Below are 22,430 nucleotides of genomic sequence, written 5' to 3' on the forward strand. Positions count from 1 at the left end.
TTCGTTTTTGTTTTGTTTGGGCAGCCACACCCAGCACAGTCTCTCCCAGTTATTCCTGGGGGACCATGCAGTACTGGGGATTTTACTTGTAGAGTATTGTCATGCAAGGCATGTACCCCAACGCTTGAGCCATCTCCCCAGCCCTACTGTGTTCAGTTGTGTTTTTTTTTTTAAGTTTTCTTGTCATGAAATCTGGGCAGTTTCTATCTGCTTGGTAGCAACGTTTTCCCAGTGAATATTCTTCAGCTGTTGGAAGCTTTTGCTCTTTGACATTTTCATTGTACTCTGGACTTAATCTGGTACCGGTTACTGCTCCTCATTGAATGGGCCATTACCTGCAGGAACTCCTGCAGAGGGGGCAGGAAGGGTCTGGATTTAGCATGTTTCACTCACCACCAGCAACCACATTCCTATTCTGCTTATTAGGACACTGCCCATCCGTGCAATGCTATATAATCCACATGCATTAAACAGGGCCGAAAGTTCTCTGTTGCTTTTCCCTTTGGCGGGGAGGTGGACTATATTTCCACCTAGAATCTGGGACTTCTCAACACCTTGTCAGACAAAGAGAATATTTGAAAGTGAGATTGCTGGGGCTTCCAAACCAAGGCCTTGGCGTAATCCCTTTGGGGGGAGGTCATCAGCAGAAGGGAAGTGTGAGCATCCGAGATCACACTGCTCTGAGGACACAGAAAGGCTGCATGGGGGAATAGCTGACAACTGGAGGCACTGGGCATGTCAGTGAAGAAGCTTCCTGTGACTCATCCCCAGCCCCTAACTGATAGCAATTGCATGAGGAACCCAAAGCCAAAGCCATCTGCTGAGCCTGCCACATCCCAGAAATGTCCACAGTGACAGGAAGCTACTGTGGCTGAAGTAGCTTCTATTTCTACTGCTTGAAGAAATTTATGCTAGCAGCCTCACTCAGCCCAGATCCTTTGCTGTAACTGGGAAAGGAGGGACATCATTGTTGAGGTTGCACCATTGCATTTCCCTTTGTGACTGTGTGCAGTGCACAAAAGCTTGTCCTCAAGTGGCCAAAATTGAAAGCAAGGAACCAGAGATGAAATGGCCAAATTCATAAAGATAGTTTTTTTGTCTGCTTGTTTTTTTATTTTTGTTTTGGAGGGTGGAGCACATCCATTGGTGTCCAGGGCTTACTCCCGGCTCTACACTAAGAAGAGATCACTTAAAAAGACCAATTAGGGACTGGAGTGATAGCACAGTGGGTAGGACGTTTGCCTTGCACGCGGCTAACCCAGGTTCAATTCCCAGCATCTCATATGATCCCCCGAGCACCATCAGGAGTAATTCCTGAGTGCATGATCCAGGAGTAACCCCTGTGCATCACCGGGTGTGACCCCCCCCCCCAAAAAAAAGACCAATTAATGTCTTCCCTGGGCTTCAGTACTCCAAGTATGTTTGCAAACATGTTTGTGAGGGTGCTGTCCCTAGTACTGTGCAGTGTGCAACTTATATTACTGTACATGGTGGCCCCATGGGCATGCCATACTCACATGCTTCTGCTTTCTACTGTGGACCTAGTGGACTCACTAGTGATCTCCTAGAGCCCACAAGGGTACTGCGGTCAGCACCAAGGATACTGTCATTTCCCATCATTCAGGACTGATGAAAGAAAGAAAGAAAGAAAGAAAGAAAGAAAGAAAGAAAGAAAGAAAGAAAGAAAGAAACTCTCTCCTAGGATTCTGTGCCCTGCATTCTGCCAGCCCTGCCCTTAAGACCAGATCAACTCAAATACCAAAAAAATCATTTCAGGCAGAATGCTCTCAGGAGCCAGCAAGTGAGCTCAGGTGGCAGAACAAGTGAGTTAGCATATGCAAGACCCTCAGTTCTATGCTCCAAATTACCTCCCCTCCAACCACCTCAGCTCCTCCAGGTGTAGCCCTTATCTTTAAAGGTCTCAAAAGGAAAAGGGCTTCAGAACCAGAGAGATAGTACGGCAAGGAGGGGGAGTTGCTTTGTCCACAGTCAACCCAGGTTTGATTCCATTCCATATGGTGCCCCAGAGCACTGCTAAGAGTGATCCCTGAGTTCAGAGCCAAGGGGAAACCCTAACTAAGCATTGCCATGTGTGGCCCAGAAACAAACAAAACATTAAAAAAAATGATGGGGACTTCGGGTCACTTGGGGATGTAGTTCACAGTCCCAGCAGCTCAGCATAGCCCTGGGGGCAGTCTTCTGGCAAGTACCACATATGGTCCAATGAGAACCATTAGGGGTCACTCACGAACACAGAACCAAGACTAGCCCCTGAGTATAGCCATTTGTGCTACCCCCCAGCACACCCCCAACCCCCTCAAAAAAAGAAATAGAAGAATGTTCTTTTGGGTAGGAATCACCACTCCAATTGAGACCTAAGAGAGTGCGTGGGAATTCAATCAGGAAACTGAAATCATTCAGGGTGGCCTGTAGGGGGAGCTCTCACAGGGCCACTGCACTGCCCACTTTTCACCTATAAGAGCAAGCCTCTCTCCCATGCTTGTGGATCTGCCTCTGGTCTGCCTTAGCAGAAATTTCCTGAATTGCATGTCCTCTCTTTTAAATAAACGTGTTGCACTGGTCAAAAGAATTGGGGGTTTTTACGGCCTGAGATAGTAGAGAGGGCAGGATGTTTGCCTTGCATGCAGGCTTTGATCCCCAGCACCCCATTTAGTCCCCTTAGCCCACCAGGCATGAACTGGTGTGGCCCAAAACAGTGAAAAATGAACTGGGGATTTTCACTCTAGATCAAGTCCTGTTACCAGTCTTATCCATGCAAGAGTCTAAAGGCCTCCAGGGTCCTGCTTAGGAAAAGCCCACTCAAAGCCCAGATCTATCTCTCTCTCACACACACACACTGTATCAGTGGTCACCTGTGCCCCTAATCATGTCCTGCCCTTTCAGTTTCTGTACAGAAATTACCTGTTTCGGCAAATGTGCAACTCTGAGACTTCACCCCAGGCTCGGGGGCTCCAAACTAGTTAGTCTAGGGGCCTTTCTGTGGGAGACTAATGTGACCATACTGAGATAGAGAAACGGACATGTAAGAGTGATTAAAACCAAAGTTCTAAGATTAGAGAAAGTTACCTTCTTGGTATAAGAATATTCTCTTGGGCTGGAGAGATAGCACAGGGGATAAGACACCAATTCAAATTCCCTGCACCACATCCCGCCCAGAAAGGACTGTTAGGAGTCACTCCTGAAGACAGAACCAGGAATATTCTCTGATCGTGGCCAGCTGTGCTACCCCCTCACACACACAGAACCCTCCCCCCACACACACACAAAAAATAGAAGAATGTTCTCTTGGGTAGGAACTACCACTCCTTTAAAACCTAAAATGATTTTGTAGAAAATGTATGCTATGGATGTCAAACATTTCAAAAGGCAAGAACAGTGAAGACCAAAACTCACTGGAGGGGCTGGAGCAATAGCACAGCGGGTAGGGCATTTGCCTTGCACGCAGCCAACCCAGGTTCGATTCCCAGCATCCCATATGGTCCCCCGAGCACTGCCAGAAGTGATTCCTGAGTGTCAAGCCAGGAGTAACCCCTGAGTATCGCCAGGTGTGACCCAAAAAACAAAACAAAACAAAACAAAAACCTCACTGGAATCTAAGATCAGTTGGAGCCAAGAAAATCCAAATAGGAGCCTGGGGGTTATAGTACAGCAGGTAGGGCATTTGCCTTGCATGTGGCCGACCTGGGTTCGATCACCAGCATCTCCCTCAAGCACCACCAGGAGTAATTCCTGAGTGCAGAGCCAGGAGTAACCCTTGAGCATCGCTGGGTGTGACCCAAAAGACAAAAATAAATAATTTTGTAAGAATCCAAGATGGCAGGCAGGAGGGGGTGGGAGGCAGAAGGAAGACACATGGGGGACCAAGTGAGCAATGGATGACTGAATACTACTGCATAGGAAAAACACTCACCTGCTCTGGGACAGTTTACAACAACCCCCAGATATGACCAAGCACAATCTGAATCTGGATGGACCTTAACTGCAGGGAATCAAACCCCGAGTCCTCCCTGCTCCCCAAAATATCATGACTATCCCACCTCCAATGAATATTCTATTGTTGCTCTAGCTACATAAAAAAGAAATTTGGTGGGAACAGTGCTGCTGTCCTGGGCAGACCGCCACGCGACCCCTGGGAATGTGCCGCCTCACTTTTAGAACCATCTTGCTTAGCACAAGGCTGTCAACCACCCTCTGAGGACACCCGTGCCCACATTCCTGAGTGCACACTCGCCCTCAATCAACTTTTCCTACTCTGTTTGTCTGTAGTGTGCTTGAATTCATCCCTGGAGGGTCATACAAGCCTGGCACCCGAGTCAGGGCCTACGGACCGTGCCCTCCCCGAACTCCTGCTGCTGCCGTGGCAGGAGACAGGCACAGAATGACCTCACACCCTGGTGTGACCACTCTCTGCCGCAGCTACTCCCACAGAGCACAGTCCTCCCGGGGACAGACACACACACACACACACACACACACACACACACACACACATACACACACACACACACACATCCAGCCTGGGTGATGGGTTGCAAGGCAAAGGTAGAGAGTGAGAGAATCGAAGGACAGATCTTGCGTTCTGCTTCCTTCTCTGCAAGCCACAGACTCCTAGACTCCTAGGCTGCTGGCACAGGCACAGGCACTAGCAAAGCTGCAAGGCCAGGGGCCCCTCAGGACCACTTTTTGGAGGGAAGAGATTAACAAAGACTTTACATGTCCTTGGGGAGCAGAAGGAGGTGGCCCTCTAGGTTTGAGAAACTGAGGCATCAGGAACTGGACTGAAGAGACCCCTAGTAGTCCCCAGGCACAGAAGGCCTGGAAACTGATGGAAACTGCCTTTCTCTCGTCCCAGAAACGGCCAAGTGGTCCAGGAGAGAATAGCCCCGGAAGGTCGCGGAGGTGGAGGAATTGGGAGATGGGGCAGATAAGGCTCTGGGCTCTGTCCCCTTTGAGCAACAGCCAGAAAGACAGCACAGCCAGTTGCACAATCCAGCTGTTTGCCCAGAGCTAGGTTTGTCCTGAAGCTCTCTGCCCTGGGAGACGAGTGAGGACGGCACCGGCAACAAGGACTGTGCAGGGGCTGAAGCCAGCAGGCACTCCCGTGGGCTGCGTCGCGGCCGCACAGCAGGAGATGGAGGCGCTCAACGTGTCCAACCATGTCAATTTCACCCTGCCGCCCAACTTCGGCAAGCGGCCCACTGACCTGGCCCTGAGCATCTGCCTGATAATTATGCTGCTCGTCATCATGCTCTCCCTGGGCTGCACCATGGAGTACAGCAAGATCAAGGCGCACTTCTGGAAGCCCAAGGGGATGATCATCGCACTGGTGGCACAGTACGGCATCATGCCCCTCACCTCCTTCGCCCTGGGCAGGATCTTCAAGCTCAACAACATCGAGGCGCTGGCCATCCTGGTCTGCGGCTGCTCCCCTGGGGGCAACCTGTCCAACATCTTCAGTCTGGCCGTGAAGGGGGACATGAACCTCAGGTAGGACTAGCGGGGGCGTGTGGAGTGGGGAAGGCGCTGTTTGGCCGATGTTACTAGCAAGCACAGTGCACAGGCCGGAGAGGGAGGGAGAGGGAGAGGGGTGGGCGCCTGACATGGACTCCACGGAGGTTATGCTGGGCTGCAGGCAGGAGCCGGGGTACATCTATCTTATTTTAAGCGCTGGGTCAAAGGGGGCTCAGTTGCTCCGGGGCATCCTGGAAAAGCCCCCCAACTGCTAGCACGGTCTCAGGTGGAGCCACGGATGGTCCTAGAGTGCTGATTTAAACTGGATCTCTGGAGAACAGGTCCTGCAGCCGGAGCAGTGGGCACGTGGCCAACTCAGGGCCCTGTGATCTGGAGGGGGAGGCCGACTGATATCTCCAGGGAGGCTGAGCACAGAGCTCAGCGTGCAGAGAGAGGCCAGACAGTGCTGCGGGGACACACTCTAATCCCTCCAGCTGCAGAGCAAGGAGACTGGAAGGAGATAAGGCACGTCACAAACTGGATGGCACCTGCTCTCTTCGGCCGAGCAGGGGCACAGGGACTAGGCGCCTGGGGGTGCTCTCAGAGCTCTGTGATGTGTCAGGCAGCAGAGCAAGGGGGACAGGGCATAAAGGACCTCAGAGGAGTCCGACAGTGAGTGACCAGATGGCCAAGACTCGGCCTGGAGGTGCTCATAACATTCCTCCAGAAATGCAGATTTCTGAGGCTCTCCACCCACAGCAACTGCAGTTCCAGCAACTCAGACCTCCGTTTCTCTGCTTAACTGCTTTATCCAGGCACCTGAGGACTGTCACTTCTACCTACTGCCACAAAGCCCTGCCCAGAAAAACTTCCCACACACACTAAACTCTGTCGCAGATTCCGCTGGCAGGCTTGTCCCTCAGTATGTACCAGGTGGCAGGGGGAATCAGGAGGCGTGTTCCTAGCAAGGCTGACTGAATTTCACTTTAAGTTCCTTTGCACAGATTATAACAATAAGACCTTGACCTTTGGAACAAAAACAGCCTGACATCACACCAAGCCTTTGACCTGCAGAAATCCTCATTTCACTGCCTGCAAGGAGAACCTTTTTTTAAAAAAAATTAAATGTATTTACATTTTGCTTTGGGGGCCACAAACAACTTACAAGGAAAAGTACCACAGTTGCATAGAAAATGGCATATTCTAAAAGGATATGGTGTATTTTTGTTTTGGGGTTTTTTGGGGCCACAGCTGGCAGTGCTCAGGGCTTAATCCTGACTCTGTACCCAGGGATTACTCCTGACAGTGCTAAGAGGGCCAGGGATCGAAGCGGGATCAAACACATGCAAAGAAAAAAAATGTCTTAACCCACATGCTCTCTCTCTGGCCCAAGAACCCCCTTCGAGAATGAAGAAACTGAGCTTTGGACCAGATGTCCCGATGTCACTTTTCACTCAGATATCAGGCAAACACATGCATGAAGTGGCTGGAGACTGGCGGCCCCCTCAGGAGGCACATCCCCCCAACAGGTCACCATGACTTTGCTTAAATATGAAATCTCCATATTTTGTAATACTGACAACTTCCAGAAATGGAAGGACATCCGCATGTTCCACAAGGCATATCCAAGCGCCAGGTGCAAGTGCTAAGGCTGCTGGTGGGTGCTGGTCCCCTTTCCACCTTCAGGGGGCAGTAATGAGAACTGCGGGTCCCCATCTCCCACTGCAGGGTGGCTGGAGACAGAGACTCCCCCAGGCACCGCAGAATTGGCGAACACACGTGAAGATGCAGCTCTGAGATCTCTCCTCCTGCTTCTGCCTCTGGGCTCAAGGGTGTGGGGGCAAATCCCTCACATTCCAGAAGCTGCTCCCTGCCCCCATTGATTCACAGCAGACAGGAATGACTATTCCTGCCCAAGGACCCCACTAGGCACGCCCTCCACCCAAATGCAGGGGTCCACAGCAAAAAAAAAAATGCTGCTAGTCAACTGACCTTGGCTCAGTAGAGACTGAGATCACCCAGGAGGGTGATGGCACTGGGTGACCCCCCCAGGTTTATCTGTCCCCCACCTGCCCCCTGCCCAGAGCAATGACCAGAGCTAACGACTGTGGGGACAAGAGTCTAGACATGACCCCAAGAGTCGGCTCAGGTGTGGACACCACTCCACACCTGTGATGCAGGCAGCCTAGTCAGGAGAGGGAGGCCTCCCGGGTTCCAGGAAGCGTCTCCTCTCACCCCAGACTCCAATGTGCCCCTCACCACTGCCTGGACTCCTGCCTTCACTACCTTGACTGACAGGGGCTCAAAAGCCTTCCCTCAGGCAGCCACACAGATGACCAAAAGCAGGGGTCATGTGGCACTCTGAGAATCTAAGCAGAAAGGAGGGACAGAAACCAAACAGGCTCCTTTCTCCTCCCTGCACCTGCCGAGGTAACTAGGTGCACCACGTTGCTCCTGAACAGGTCCCAGCCTCTCTCCCCGGTCCCTCAGGATCCTTTGGGGATCACTGATAACTGCACGTGCACCAGCCCACACAGCCCCAGAAGTCGGAGCACAGTTCCCATACATCGGTCTGACTCGGGCACACCAAGTCCCAGAGCAAATTCCAAAACTCTTGATATGCCAAGCCAAAGTAAGCAGGACTTCTTTGCTCAAGGACATCAAAATATGCCCACACAGTGCCAGAGTGATTGTACGGAGCGAGTGTGTCAGACGCTTGTCTTTCATATGGCCGACACAGGTTCGATCCCTGGCAACTCATGGTACTCTGAGCATTGCCAGGAAGAATTCCTGAGTGCAGAGCCAGGAGTAATCCCTGAACATCGCCAGGTTTGGCCCCAAAATTAATTAATTAAATGCACACACATCATCTGCAGCTTCTCTCCAGAGCTAACAACAGCTAAAACAGAAGCCCCTGCATGCCTGTTGAATCCCTTACCCACCCCCAAAGAAGCACCTCCTAGAATCAGGTGCTCAGCATACCTCCACGCATCCTGTTCTATGTGTGTGTCCATAGACAGGATGCACTGTTGGTTTTTGCATGTTTTAAATCATACCATACTACCCATATTGCTTGGTAAATAGGCTTCCTGAGGTACCAGTCATTCTCCTGCTGTCAAACATCCCTGGGGCTGGCATGTCTTGCTGGGTTCACAGGTGAGTTTGCCTAGTCAGCCTATACATTTCCCCCAACACGGTGTTCAAAGTCCCACTTTCTTCACATTTGCATCCATGCTTGGAATTGTTGGAGCTTTTAGTCTTTTAGATTTGCTTACAGATTTTTGCTTTTATGAATATCTTATCTTTTATTTAAAATTTACAGCTTTTTTTAATTTTTAGATATCAGTGCAGGTAAAACATAATGGTAGTTTTACATTTTGTTGTGTCTGGCACCTCTTTAAATTTCTTTTGACCATTCAAGGGTCCTCTTTTAAAATAGATACTTTCAGAGGCCAGAAAAATAGTACAACCGGTAGAGCATTTGCCTTGCACGCGGCCAACCTGGTTTGATCCTTGGCATCCTACATGGTCCACTGAGCACCGCCAGAAGTAATTCTTGAGTGTCAACCCCGAGCATTGCCAGATGTGGCCAAAAAATAAATTAAAAATAAAAACACACCATGTCCTCTTAGAATATACCATTTTCTATAAAACTGTGATAATTTTTGTTACTTTGTAAGTTGTTTATATTACTATAGATCAAAGTTTGGGGCTTGACTTTACATTTAATGTTGTCTTATGAAAAAGTGCTTATTTATTTTTTAAATATAACAAGCTTATAGGGAAATAAAGGTGGGTAAAGAAAGGGAAAGTAAGATATGTGCTCAAGAGAGAACATAGGCTTCTTCAGAGCAAAGGGAGTTCAGACTTAATTTTTAGCCAGACCGACCAGTATTTTTCCTTGAAGATCTTAGAGTTTTGTTGGGATTTCTTTCAGAAATATTTTACTCACCAAAGATTTCTTCCTCAACTTTCTTTGCATCTTTCAAGTTTTGCTTTTCACATAGACAATGTCACCCAGAAATTTATCATTTGACAGGACAATCCTGCCAAAGTTTATTTCTTCCTTTCCTATCCCCACATATTTTTCTGATTTGGTTATCTTTTCTGTATCGATAAAGAAAATTCTTCAATCACTTTCAATGCCATTTTTCTCACTGTTCAAATTCAGATAAACATGAGCGTCTGGGCTAAGTCCTGCCTCCATCTGGTCTGGCTATCCTGACATTTTTTTCAACTACAATGCACATCAGGGTTTTTATATCTGAAAAGTGTGCACCCTTACCACTTGAATACTATGTTTAACCGATTTATTTTTATATTTCTAGTTTGCTGTTGTTTGAAATGCCAGGGGTCACTTATTAGTCGTGCCAGGGTCTGAAAGGTCAGTGAGGGCATGCAGCAGTTACCCACACTTTGGCGTAGCACAAGGGTTTGCTCGGGGCAATGAAAGATGGTACCAGAGATCAAACTAGCCGCACAATGCAAGGTCAGTGCTCAATCCCTGAACCACATGTTCAAGTACCCTGTTAGATATTTTTGGCTATTTACTTGATCACTGGAATTCAGGAATTACTCTCGTCTACAAAAAGAGTTTCAATAAAATAAGACCATCTTAATAGTGGCATTTCATTTCATAAAAATGGCATAGCTTTTTATTTTGTATTTATTTATACCTCAGTAAAGTTGTAAATTTCTTCCATAAGGATCTTGCATCTCTTAGATATGCTTATAAATCTTTATCATTTTCATTTTTTAAAAAATTTACATGTTCATTTCTTTTCAGTATATCAGGCTTTGTTTTATATTGCTAATGTATTCAGAACCTCATGAATTCTTTTATTTACTTTATGTTATAATGGAAATTTACTTGTATTTTCTTTATGGACAATTCTGTCATTGGTGTACAATGAAAGTTTATTTCTTCCTTTCCTATCCCCACATATTTTTTATATCTTGATTTTTTTGACTGCAAATACCATATAGAATAAAACCATTTTTAAAAAAGAAACAAGGGGCTAGAGATAGTATAGTGGGTAGGGCACTTGCCTTGCACACAAGGATATGGATCCCTAGCACTCCATATGGTCCCTGAACTCTCCCAGGAGTGATCCCCTAAGCAGAGTCAGTCCTGAGAATCATCAGGTGTGGTACAAAATCCAACAAAAATAAAAGTAGATAAGAGGTAACAGGTATTCTTGCTTTATTTCTATTGCTAAAAGAACTTTCTGATTTTTTTCCCACTGTTGACTGTTTCTATAGATTTTTTGATAACCTTTTTCTAGTTCAGCAATTTTTAATCTGTGTGAAAAATTTTGTTTTGTTTGGGGGCCACAACTGGTTGGTGCTCAAGGATCACTTTCAGTGGGATTTAGAGGACCATAAAGTTGAAAAAGGTTCTTTAAAATCTATAGTAACTGAATCGGTCTCCTACATACAAAGCATTGGATCCAGCCCTTTGAACCATCTCTCTGGCCCAAGTGCAGGTTTTTAGTTCCTGAACAATGAATTAGATGATCATGCCGTATTTTTTATGGGGCAAGAGTCGGGGATTTGAGTCACATCAGTGATGCTTAAGGATTATTCTTGGCTTCACACTCAGGAACTGGCCATGTCGAAGAACCATATGGGATATTGGGGGTGGAACATGGATAGCCATGTGCGAGATAAATGCCATACTCATACTATTACTCCAGTCCTCCTGCCATTTTTTTTTAAAATCTGGTTACAAAAGAAATTTACTTGTAAAATGCCTTAAGTCCTTATGTTGCTGGAGACCCCGAGCTGCTGCCCACGAGCAGGCCCTCTGGCTACTGATCTAGCTGCTTAAGCCATAATCCCAGAGACTCAGAAACAAATCTCGGAACCCAGCAGCTTCTAGCAGAAATCCCTCCAGATTTAATTATTAAAATATCAGAATTCCAAAATCACGTGACCTATGCTATTCATAATCAGCAAAGAAAACAAATTGCCTAATGTTGCCTTTTCGGCAGATCTGAGAGTTGGGGTAAAATTCCAAATAATAATGGTGGATCTGGTGTCGAAATATTGAATGTAATTAAAGGAGAGTGAGTAATGTGGAAATCATCTGCCACACAGGTAGGGGGAGGGGGTGGGATGAGGGGGGTTTACTGGGGTTTTTGGTGGTGAAGGGACTGGTGTTTCATCATTGTATGACCGAGACAAACTCAAAAGCTTTGTAACTGCTCTCACGGTGATTCAATAAATAAATTTATAAAAAATTAAAAAAACCTTTTTGTTGCTGGGGAAAAAAACAAGGTATACTATTTTGTAAAAGCATTACCAAATTCATTTCCCAGTATTTTATGATTTTTGCCTATGTGGCAATGGCCTAATTTTCCTTTTTTCTAAAATCCTGCTTGCAGTTTTAGCTCTAAAAAACATTCAATCAGCACACATTTCCCCTTTTTGGTATCCTCTGCATATCGGGGTGCTCTGACTATTTAATAGAACTTCACTGTAAAATCATATGCAGTTGTGGGTTTGCTGGAAAGGTTTTAAACTACTTAATGTTTGTAGTGATTGTTGATTTAGCTTTCTATGGAAGCTTCAGTTTTTATAGACTATATTTCTTAGGAAATTCTCAATCTAAATTTAAAAAATGTAAATATAAAACTTGGGTTACTTCTATGACTTCAAAGTCTTACTAGTTTTGGGGGGGAAGGTTGGGGTTTTTTTTGGGGGGGGGTCATACTCAGTGGTGCTCAGGGTCCAGACTTACTCTTGACTCAGCACTCAAAGATCACTCCTGGCAGGGCTCCAGGGACCATATGGAATGCCAAGAACTAAACCCTGTTGGCAGTGTACTAGGCAAGCACCCTGCCCACTGTATCTCTCCAGCTCGCAATAAAGTTCTTTTTTTCAAATTCCGGGCACATTCGCTCTTCTTTCCTTTGACCAGTCTGGTTTTTTGTTTTAATTTTACAAAGACTCTGCTGAAAGGATTTATTATTCAGCTCTAATTTTCTCTCTCAATTGAAATACTTTAAGCATAAGCCCAAAAGAATGAGACTATTGGTGCTGAGAGAATATTGTTCAAGATGGGCAGCAGGTCAATGGTCGCATAGTCCAAGCTTCTCCACGCAGGGAACTCTTGCTACCTACCTCCTTTTCTGCTCCACCAATAGGATCATTCAGTAACTCTTTGTTGCATATACTTTGCTAGTTCTTGGAATGTTGTTGGCATCTGAGTGCTGTTCCCATGTCACTATTGTCAAAAGACTGTATTGTCCATGTTTCACGTTCTAACTCCCAGAAAGAGGATTTTAAGGGGGAAAAAAAAAGCTTTTCACTTTTGTTTTTTCAGTGGGAAAGAGCAGCTGTGAGCAGCTGTCTCCCAGGTTCCAGCAGGCACTTGGCAAAATGTTGGCGGCAACGGTCAGGGAGAGGGATCACACAAGTATACTTCTTTAAAATGGGCCGTGCAGGTGACAAGTGCGTACAGCAAGTTCTTTACAGTGGGCACCAGAATGGCTTCCTCTACAGGGACCGAAGCAGTTGGCAAGGCCAGAATATGAATCCTGCCTATCTTCTTTAAATCTGCATGACACTAAGTCACAACTCCTCTAGTTCCCAGCTTTCTCTGCAGCAGAGGTAGCAGTATGCTATGTTCAAGAAATGAAACCAGACCAGGTAGAGGTGCCTGGCACATGGCAGGCACCAACACCCTTACTGATGGTTTTTCTCTACTCTTCCTGTCTCCCAACCAGCATTGTGATGACCACCTGCTCGACCTTCTTTGCCCTGGGCATGATGCCCCTCCTCCTGTACGTCTACTCCATGGGGATCTATGAAGGGGATATGACGGATAAGGTGCCCTACAAAGGCATCATAACATCACTGATCGTGGTTCTCATTCCTTGCACCATAGGGATTGTCATCAATGCCAAACGGCCACAATATGTACGTTACATCATCAAGGTAAGAACCCGGGTCACAGAGCCAGGAATGCCACCACCATCTTTAGTGCAGGGCTTGAGGAGAGTCACTTGACCTTTTTGTCAGGTTCATTACTTGTGTGTGCAAAAACTGTGTTTTCACTAGTACTTATTTCATGGTATTGTTACAAGAATAGTTTTGAAAGGTTAGAAGCAATGTGTAAAATGCCAAAATAGAAGGTGTCATTATCTAAAATACAAGACTAGATTTGGATTACACACCCAGCAGTACCCAGGAATATCAAGGATGCACCTGATGATGCTCAGGGGACCGAACCTGGATCAGCAACAAGCAAGCAAAGCATGCACCTTAACCCATCAGAGCTGTCCGCCCCTCCCTCCCCCTTTTAAGAACCATGACTTACGAAGTTGACAGATGAGTATTCGGCATATATAATGTTCTAACACCAATCCTACCACCAGTGTAAACTTTCCCTCACTGGTGTTGCCCAAGCTTCCTCCCACCCAATCCCCTTCCACTTCTCAGGTTTTTGGTTTGCAGGCAACACTTAGTGCTGCTCAGGGGTTACTCCAGGCTCTACACTCAAAAATCACTTAGCAGTGCCCAGGGAACTGTATGGAACCCCAGGGATCAAACACAGGTCAGCGGCATGCAAGGCAAATGCTCTAACCATTGTACATTGTTCCAGCCCTCTTTATTTTTATTTTTTGCTTTTTGGGTCACACCCGGCAATGCCCAGGGGTTATTCCTGGCTCTGCACCCAGGAATTACTCCTGGCGGTGCTCAGGGGACCATATGGGATGCTGGGAATCGAATTCAGGTCGGCTGCGTGCAAGGCAAATGCTCTACCTACTGTGCTATGGCTCCAGCCCCAGCCCTCTTTAAAAAAAAAAAAAAAAATTGCCTCTGCTCATTTCCCTGTCTGCAGTTCTGCAAACTCTCTACAGGAGATGAATCTTATCATTATCTATCTGCTTAAGGCCACAGCCAGGTATTATCCCTTAGCACTGCCAGGTGAGGTCCCAATATTTAAAAAAACAAACAAAAAAAAAAAACACCTTGTTTTATTAAATATTAGTGTAGATACCTAAGTATTAAATATCTAAAGCAATATATTTTGCTTTTACACTTAACTGGGGTAAAACAGACCTGCATTTTTTCTGATGTCCTTATTACCCACAATACTTCTAAAACTTCTAAAACACAGTACTTCCTTCATATCCAATTTGCAGGTAACTACAAAAGAACAAGCACTTCCTTTTCCAGCTATTTATCATTATACATCTAAAACCTAAAACCCTACATATATATCTACACTCATTCTGATTTGACCACTCATCATGTTTACCAGTTTCACATCAAATGACTCTTAGCAGCTTCCAAATGTAAAATTTATTCTAAAATAGAAGTCCCTAGCTGCAATGGGGATTTTAAGAATGATGTATCTTAATAACTGAGCTCCAAAACAGAGCAGTCGACAGTACTGTAGGGATGTATATGCAGATTTCCAAGATCACTCAATTCTTAATTATAAAATTAAGTCGTAAAACTTAAGAGATTCATTCCCTCAGAGCTACAGCACTTCACTGTAAATTTGCTATCTAGAGATGATAAGAAGTTGCTTTGCCAAGTTGGCAGTAACCAGCTGTTGTTAGTCACCCATTTAGCCACTATTCCAGAGATACCAAGTTTTACAAAAAAAAAAAAAATTGATTTTTAGATTAGGCATCCTTGACCTTTAAATGTTTTTTAATTGAATCACATGAATTACAAAGTTACAAAGATATTTGATTATTTCAGGCATATGTTGTTCCAACACCAATCACTTCACCAGTGCCCACTAGCCTTCCGCAATGTCCCCAGTTCCCACCCACCTCCACTCCCCCACCTGCTTCTGTGGCAGGCACTTTCCCCTCCAACACTGCCCCAGTGTTCCCTACTCTATCTTATCTCCCTCACTCCTGCTCCAGTGCCAAGCTTCCAACTGTAGACGGGTTCCCCTGCTCTTCGTTTCTATTGCTATTGATACCAGTATTTTTAATTTTTTTATAGCAGTTTTTTAATAGCCTTTTCTCTTTGTCTTCATTCACAGGTAGGGACGGTCATCACGATTCTGCTTAGTGTGGCTGTCACAGTACTCTCAGTCATCAACGTGGGCAACAGCATCACCTTTATCATGACACCACACTTAGTGGCGATCTCCTCCATAATGCCTTTCACTGGCTTCCTGCTGGGCTACATTCTCTCTGCTCTCTTCCGCCTCAATGAACGGTGGGTGTTACTACTTCCTATTTCCTGTCCCTGGGTCCTTATTTTGGCCCTGGTTTCTCCTGAAAAGGGTAAGGAAGTCAGATGTAAAGCTATATTTCTAACAATATGTTTAAATGCATCAACTAAACAAGGAACTTTGGACTGAGAGATATACTCGGCAGGAAAGATATTGCAGGGGAACAGTAACCAAATCATACAAAGTGCTTCTTTAAAGCCTGAATTCTAAGTCTGGTTCAATTCCCTAGAAATGCACAGAACATTTAAGCAGCTCCATGTCACGATGCAAATGCCATGTCACCTGACAGTGTTGGCGCTATCTCACTTTACCTCCTCTGCTTTAGTCTTGACAAGGGCACCTCCATGTCAGCCCAGCCAGCGGGCACTCATAGCTGAACCAGGTGGGGCTTTCTGCCATAATTTTACCCCAATTCACATATGAAGGGGAACCAGTTTGAGAACCAGTTTGGGAACTTTATCAAGAACAGTACAGTTCCAGAACATTTTCACTTTTCAGCCATTGTATGCAGGAGTCTAAAGCAATAGCCTCCCTTTCATTCACTCCCACAAAACTAGTAAACTAGAATATAACCTATTTGAAAGCAATGAGTCATAAGGCTGCCAGTGACCACAGCCAGCTTCAGAAGGGCCGCCCAATGCATCTAATAGTGGGGTGGGGGTGGGGGAGACATGGGTTACGCAGGCAAGTTGGGGCCATTCCTGGCAGTGCTCTGGGAACTATATTCATGTGCAATGCAAAGCACCTTAAGCCTGTGCTCTCTCTTCAATCCCTTCAGTATTTTAATAACATGTATACTCACCAAGGAAAAGCATTCCATTCTTTAATCCATAAAACAGAAAGCAAGGGGCTGGAGCGATAGCACAGCTGGCAGGGCTTTTGCCTTGCTTGTGGCCAACGGGGTTCGATTCCCAGCACCCCTATGGTCCCCCCGAGCACTGCCAGAAGTAATTCCTGAGTGCAGAGCCAAGAGTAACCCCTGTGCATTGCTAGGTGTGGCGCAAAAGCAAAAAAATAAATTTTTTTTTTTTAAAAAAGAAAGCAAAACCAAGACAATGTGTTTTCAAACTAGGTAATGGGACAGAATCATATTTGGAGGTGGGAGAAGGGTTTGACCATACCTAGTGCGGCTTGAGGAACCAAGAATCAAACCAGAGTAGATGATACCCCTGTACTCTCTCTCCAACCTAAGAATCAACTATTAAGGCATCGTGTTCATGAAAACTTCCAAGTAGAAACTAGTCAGCAAGACAGGGACCCCGGACTTTTCAAGCATTACGTTGAGATTTAATTATGCTTCATGAGCTCTGATACAGAAGGAACCACCTAGTAAAGGATGCTTGGAGGACCCACTCGGGATGGGAGTTGTGTACCGAAAGTAGACTACAGACTGAACATGACGGCCATGCAGACCACAACACCCTAAAGAGAGAGAGTGTAAAAGGGAATCCGCCTGCCACAGAGGCGGGAGTGAGGGGTAGGGGTGGGGTGGAGTTGGTGGGAGGGATACTGGAAACATTGGTGGTGGAGACTGGGCATTGGTGGAGGGATGGGTACTCGATCATTTTATGATTGAAACGTAAGAACAAAAGTTTGTAAGTCTGTAACTGTGTAACTGTACCTCACGGTGATTCATTGAAAAACGAAGAAAAAAATTTAAAAAAGATTTAGAAGATCAAAAAAAATAATTGTGCTGCATGTAAGGCAATGAGTAAAACCTGGCTCACACCTTTTCGTATCTCACCCATTTCCCTGAACTTCAGTTCAGTCAATTCTACAAAAGACATTTGTATTTACAAAAAAACATTTATCTATTTGGACTTTTAAGCTACTCAAAAGTTCTACAAAACTTCCTGTTCTCTAACTACCTGTCTGCAGCATCCACAAGGTCAAGTCAATTTTTTAAGAGACAGGTCAGCGTTTCCCTGGAAACCGTGTGCGCAAGCCACCCTCCTGGGCTGGACTGCTCAGTGGGCCTCTGAAGGGCCACGTAAAGCCATGCTTCATGTCCTTCTGTGAAGGCACACAGGCTGTTTGTTACCTACACAGGTGCAGGCGCACTGTCAGCATGGAGACTGGATTCCAAAACATTCAACTCTGTTCCACCATTCTCAACGTGACCTTCCCCCCTGAGGTCATTGGACCACTTTTCTTCTTCCCTCTGCTCTATATGATTTTCCAACTTGCAGAAGGGCTTCTCCTCATTGCCATCTACAGGTGCTATAAGAAAATAAAACCTTCCAAGGGTGAGTACTACAATCATTCCTCCGTGAGTTCTACTCCCTTAAAAGATCTGATTCTGCCAGCAAGAAGGCAAACCTCTGGCTAGAAATCTTTTGGTTCTTCAACTTTTATTACCAAGTTCATGAACCAAGTAAGGGGGCAGAATTATAGTACAGCAGGTAGGGCATTTCCCTTGCACATGACCGACCCAGATTCAACCCCCAGCATCCTATATGGTTCTCCAAGCACTCGCAAGAGTGATTCCTTAGTGCAGAGTCGGGAGCAACCCCTAAGCATGGCTGCTGGGTGTGCCCCCCCCCCAAAAAAAACTAACCAAGTCACTTTTCATCCTGTTCATCGATTTGCTCGAACGAGCGCCAGTAACTCTATTTGTCCCTATCTCGTGCTAATGTAGCCCAATGGCGAACTGGGAGCTTTTTCAGGGTCAGGTGAATGAGGCCCGTTATTGTTACTGTTTTTGGCATATCGAATACACCATGGGGAGCTTGCCAGGCTCTGCCTTGTGGGCGGGATACTCTCGGTAGCTTGCCGGGCTCTCCGAGAGGGATGGAAAGCTTTTGGGGAGACCTCTAATCGCTTTTACAGGTGCTGCTCTCTTCACAGAGCTTAGTTTTATAGTATCAACTCTAAAGACCCTGGCCACTTTCATCAACTGCACTCCACTTCTGCCTTCTGGCAGAGCTGGGACAATGAATTATGTAACTCTGATGCTTTAACTGAAGAAACTATACAGAATTGTGGATGAGAATTTAAGATAGACACCAGATAGTTGTGAGATTAGCTGTACCAAAGGCAGCTATTCCTAAAACGCCAATAGGTTTGCATTACTCTTCAGGACTAAAACCAGGTCAGAGCCCCGGCACCACTGACCCCTAAACTAAGGGAAAACCTATTACAACAACTCAGCCTCATAACCAGAATTTAAAAAAGGATTCCAACAACCAATTATACACTAAAGAAAATTTAAGTCTATCAACTCCTCAAAGTGTTCTGAACACACTTTTTTAAACCAGGAAACCTTGATAATTCAGCACTATAACATAGTATATTAGTAGTATATTCTTCTTAGTCACTTATTCAAATTTGTTAACTATTTCCCATGAACTTAATTTGAAGTCACTTAAGAATTTTTCTTGATCCTAAATTGATTTGCAACACTTAGGAGAGTAAGTGCTAGAATTCATTAACTTACAATAGCAAGTGAAGATTCAAAAATAGTAATCTTGGTTATCAAGAAGTCAAAGAGTCACCAATAAGTATCTGATCATATTTCAGAACCATTTTCAAAATATACTGGAAGGCTGGGGCGATCCTTTAGCTGGTAGGGTGCTTGCCTTGCAAGCTACTGACCAGGATTTGATCCCCAGTACCCTATATAGACCCCTGAGCACACCAGGAATGATCCCTTACAAACACAGCTGGGAGTAAGTCCTGATCAACAGATGTGGCCCAAAATAGAAACAAACAAAAATATTACAGTGTAGTTATGTGAAGAATATGGTACAATACTAGAAGCAACTAAAATTTACTGCACATTGAAATTGCCATTCACAAAATGCCAATCATCTCTAAACCCCCAGATTCCCAGGTTTGCAATTTCACTCCCAGGAAAGACTGGAATGTTATCAAGTAGTCACCACACTGTCACTTAAGGGATACAGTTGTTTCCAAGACACAGAAGAACTTCACTCTAAATGAATTCCCCCCCTCCTTTGGCCTCTCTGTTGCAGCCAGGAAGCTATAGTTGATTATATATACTCAATTCTCTTAATTGTATCACATGTCAAAGGAGAGGGAATGGGCCCATATTCTAATTTACAGGCTCTTTTATTACTAGTACTACCATTACAGATGCTAAAAGAAGTACAACTTTCCTCAGAATAAAGGGCTGAAATGGAAAACAGTACTCCCAGGATTACACATTGGTGTTCTCATATTTTTATATTGACTGTTGTTTTCCCTTGACCCTTTCTTACATTGCAGATAAAACGAAAGTGATCTACACAGCTACCCCAACTGGAGAGGCAATTCAAGCTCTAGGAAATGGTACCCACACTAAGGAGAGGGATATGCATACCGCACAGCCCAGCCTCCCACAGGGAACTGAATTATATTCAGAAGGCAACCCAGAAAGCTAGTATGGGAAAACAACAGAGAGTAGAATGGTTACATGAAATACAAATGGAGTCTAGTGGGGCCTCAGTCTTTCTCTCCAGCATTTCCAACAGAAACTATCAGAAATATCGTCTTGCCTGAAGGAGAGAAAGCGGTCTACAAAAAAAAAAGAAAACCAAAGCCTCACCCATCCCAAAACCCACCTCAGAATTTGATCACCACTTACAAACTACAGGACTGCATACTGAGATGCCCAGGAAAGGCAGAACCAAAACTGCCTTATTCCCACCATCTCTAGGAACAATGCCTGAAAGGGATTATAAAGATACCTAACTTCTGGACTATTGTGTTTTTTTTAACCCTATAGCACTTTCCTCCTGTTGTTCATCAATTTATTCAAGCAGGCCCAGTAACGTCTCCACTGTGAGACTTGTTACTGAGTTTGGCATATCGAATACGTCACGGGTAGCTTACAAGGCTTTGCCGTGCGGGCAAGATACTCTCGGTAGCTTGCCAAGTTCTCCAAGAGGGGCGGAGGAATCAAACTCGGGTCGGCCAGGTGGGCCGCGTGTAAGGCAAACGCCCTTCCGCTGTGCTATCGCTCCAAATGTCCATTACCATATTTGAACTTTTGTATCCAAAAAGTAAAATAAATGCTGAGTGCTTTAGAACTGGACTCAGTTATTTCAAACCTTGAAAACTGAGATACTGGGGCCAGAGTAGTGCAGTGGATTTGCCTTGCAAACATTCATCCCAGGTTCTATCCCCAGAACCCCATAGGATCCCCCCAAGCACTGCCAGGAATTATCTGAGTGCAGAGCCAAGAATAAGATCTGAGTACTGCTGGGTGTGCCCCCCCCCCCCGCCCCAGAAAAAAAACTTTTTGTTTTTGAGATCCTGGTGGGGCAGGAAACAGTACAGAAGGTAAAACACTTTCCCTGCTGCTGCTGACCCAGGTTCAATCGCAGGTACCATCAATGGTTCCCCCCTCCCGCATGCCAGGACCGATTCCTTAGCACCAGTGGGTGTGGCCCGCAAAACTACAAGATCCAGATCCTCGAGCCAAGGACAGTCTCCAGTATCACGTGTCCATGTCCTTTCCCCCCACATCATCATCAATTATATGCCTGAAAGTGTGCGTACCCCACTCCTGAACCACCACCACATGTCCCAGGCACCAAGGTGCAGAAGCAGTGTCCTTGGGCCCCAGCTACTGAACAGTACTAGCAATGGTCAAGAATCACTGGGAGTAAAACCTGGATCCCATTTCTTCCCTTTTGATATTACTGAGATTAAAATCATTAAGAACAGAAACGTGGCATCAAATATGCAGAAGCAGACAAGGTAAATGCAAAAGCAACAAGCAAGCTCCACCTTCGGATGCAATCAAAGGACACTACTGGGAAATAGAATCCCAAGAAGCATCTGCTCCACCCCTGGAAAGATGAATACGCTTGCAAATATCATAGTTTCTCGATTGTTCTACTAGTCAAGAGGATTAGATATGAGATCCCAAGATATTTCAAACATCAGTCTAGCAAATGGTATAGGACTAACAATAAAAATCAGTTTAAGAGGTCAGAGAAAAGAGAATACAGCAGGCAACCTGGGTTCAATCCCTGGCACTACATGATCCCCCTAAGCACCACTTGGAATAATGCTCAACACTCCACTCCCAGGCACAGGCAGGTTACACACACTTTCAGAGCTGTAAGTAATGTTAGGGGGAGGAGGGGGAAGGACATGGACATGTGATACAGGCACTGCTGGATATAGCCAAAAGAGAACCTAAAAGATCACTCACTCACTCACTGATTTAGGTCCCTAACATGCTGTTCCACCACATCATAACAGCACTTTCACTCATTACATCTCTTTACTTTCTAGGTGGCAATATCAGTTAAAAGGAATTAAACACAAGTTTACCCTTTTTGGAGATAGGGCTAGAATTGAGCTGTTACCCTCAAACTTTAAAGGACTTGATAAAAATATATACAGAACATAATTTATACCATCTTGCCAAAGCTGGTCCTGAAACTTTGCTTAAGGATCACACACCTTATGACTTCTCGGATCTTGGATTTAGAAACATACACTAATTTGTTGGTTCAAATCAACCCCCAGCCACTTGTGGAATCTGCATAAATAACCTTATTTATTGCCTCAATGTATAGCAAATAGTATTTACCTGAAGATACTGCCTATATAGGACAGACTAGGGAAGGGAGGGGGACTGAGGGTAAACACATATGACATAATTTGTATGAAGTCCCAAGCACATGCACTATACCACCTTAAATTCCCATATAGTCCAATGGTTCAAGAGTAACGTGACTGGGACAGCCTGATACACACCATTAAGGTTTTAAATAAGCCGTGTCGTCCATCCATT

At 45.3% G+C, this 22,430-nt stretch overlaps 1 protein-coding gene across 1 annotated transcript; it reads left to right on the top strand.

The window, feature by feature from the left end:
* Positions 1–5,029: 5,029 nt before the first annotated feature.
* Positions 5,030–20,379, top strand: SLC10A1 (solute carrier family 10 member 1). The gene is given in 6 exon segments (XM_056134087.1): positions 5,030–5,508; positions 13,203–13,413; positions 15,485–15,663; positions 17,729–17,925; positions 19,907–19,980; positions 19,983–20,379. Coding segments are annotated over 6 exon segments (1,065 nt in total). The 5' UTR covers positions 5,030–5,152; the 3' UTR covers positions 20,031–20,379.
* Positions 20,380–22,430: the final 2,051 nt, after the last annotated feature.

Source organism: Sorex fumeus, unplaced genomic scaffold (assembly GCF_029834395.1).
Source record: "Sorex fumeus unplaced genomic scaffold, SorFum_2.1 ptg000098l, whole genome shotgun sequence".
NCBI lineage: Eukaryota > Metazoa > Chordata > Mammalia > Eulipotyphla > Soricidae > Sorex > Sorex fumeus.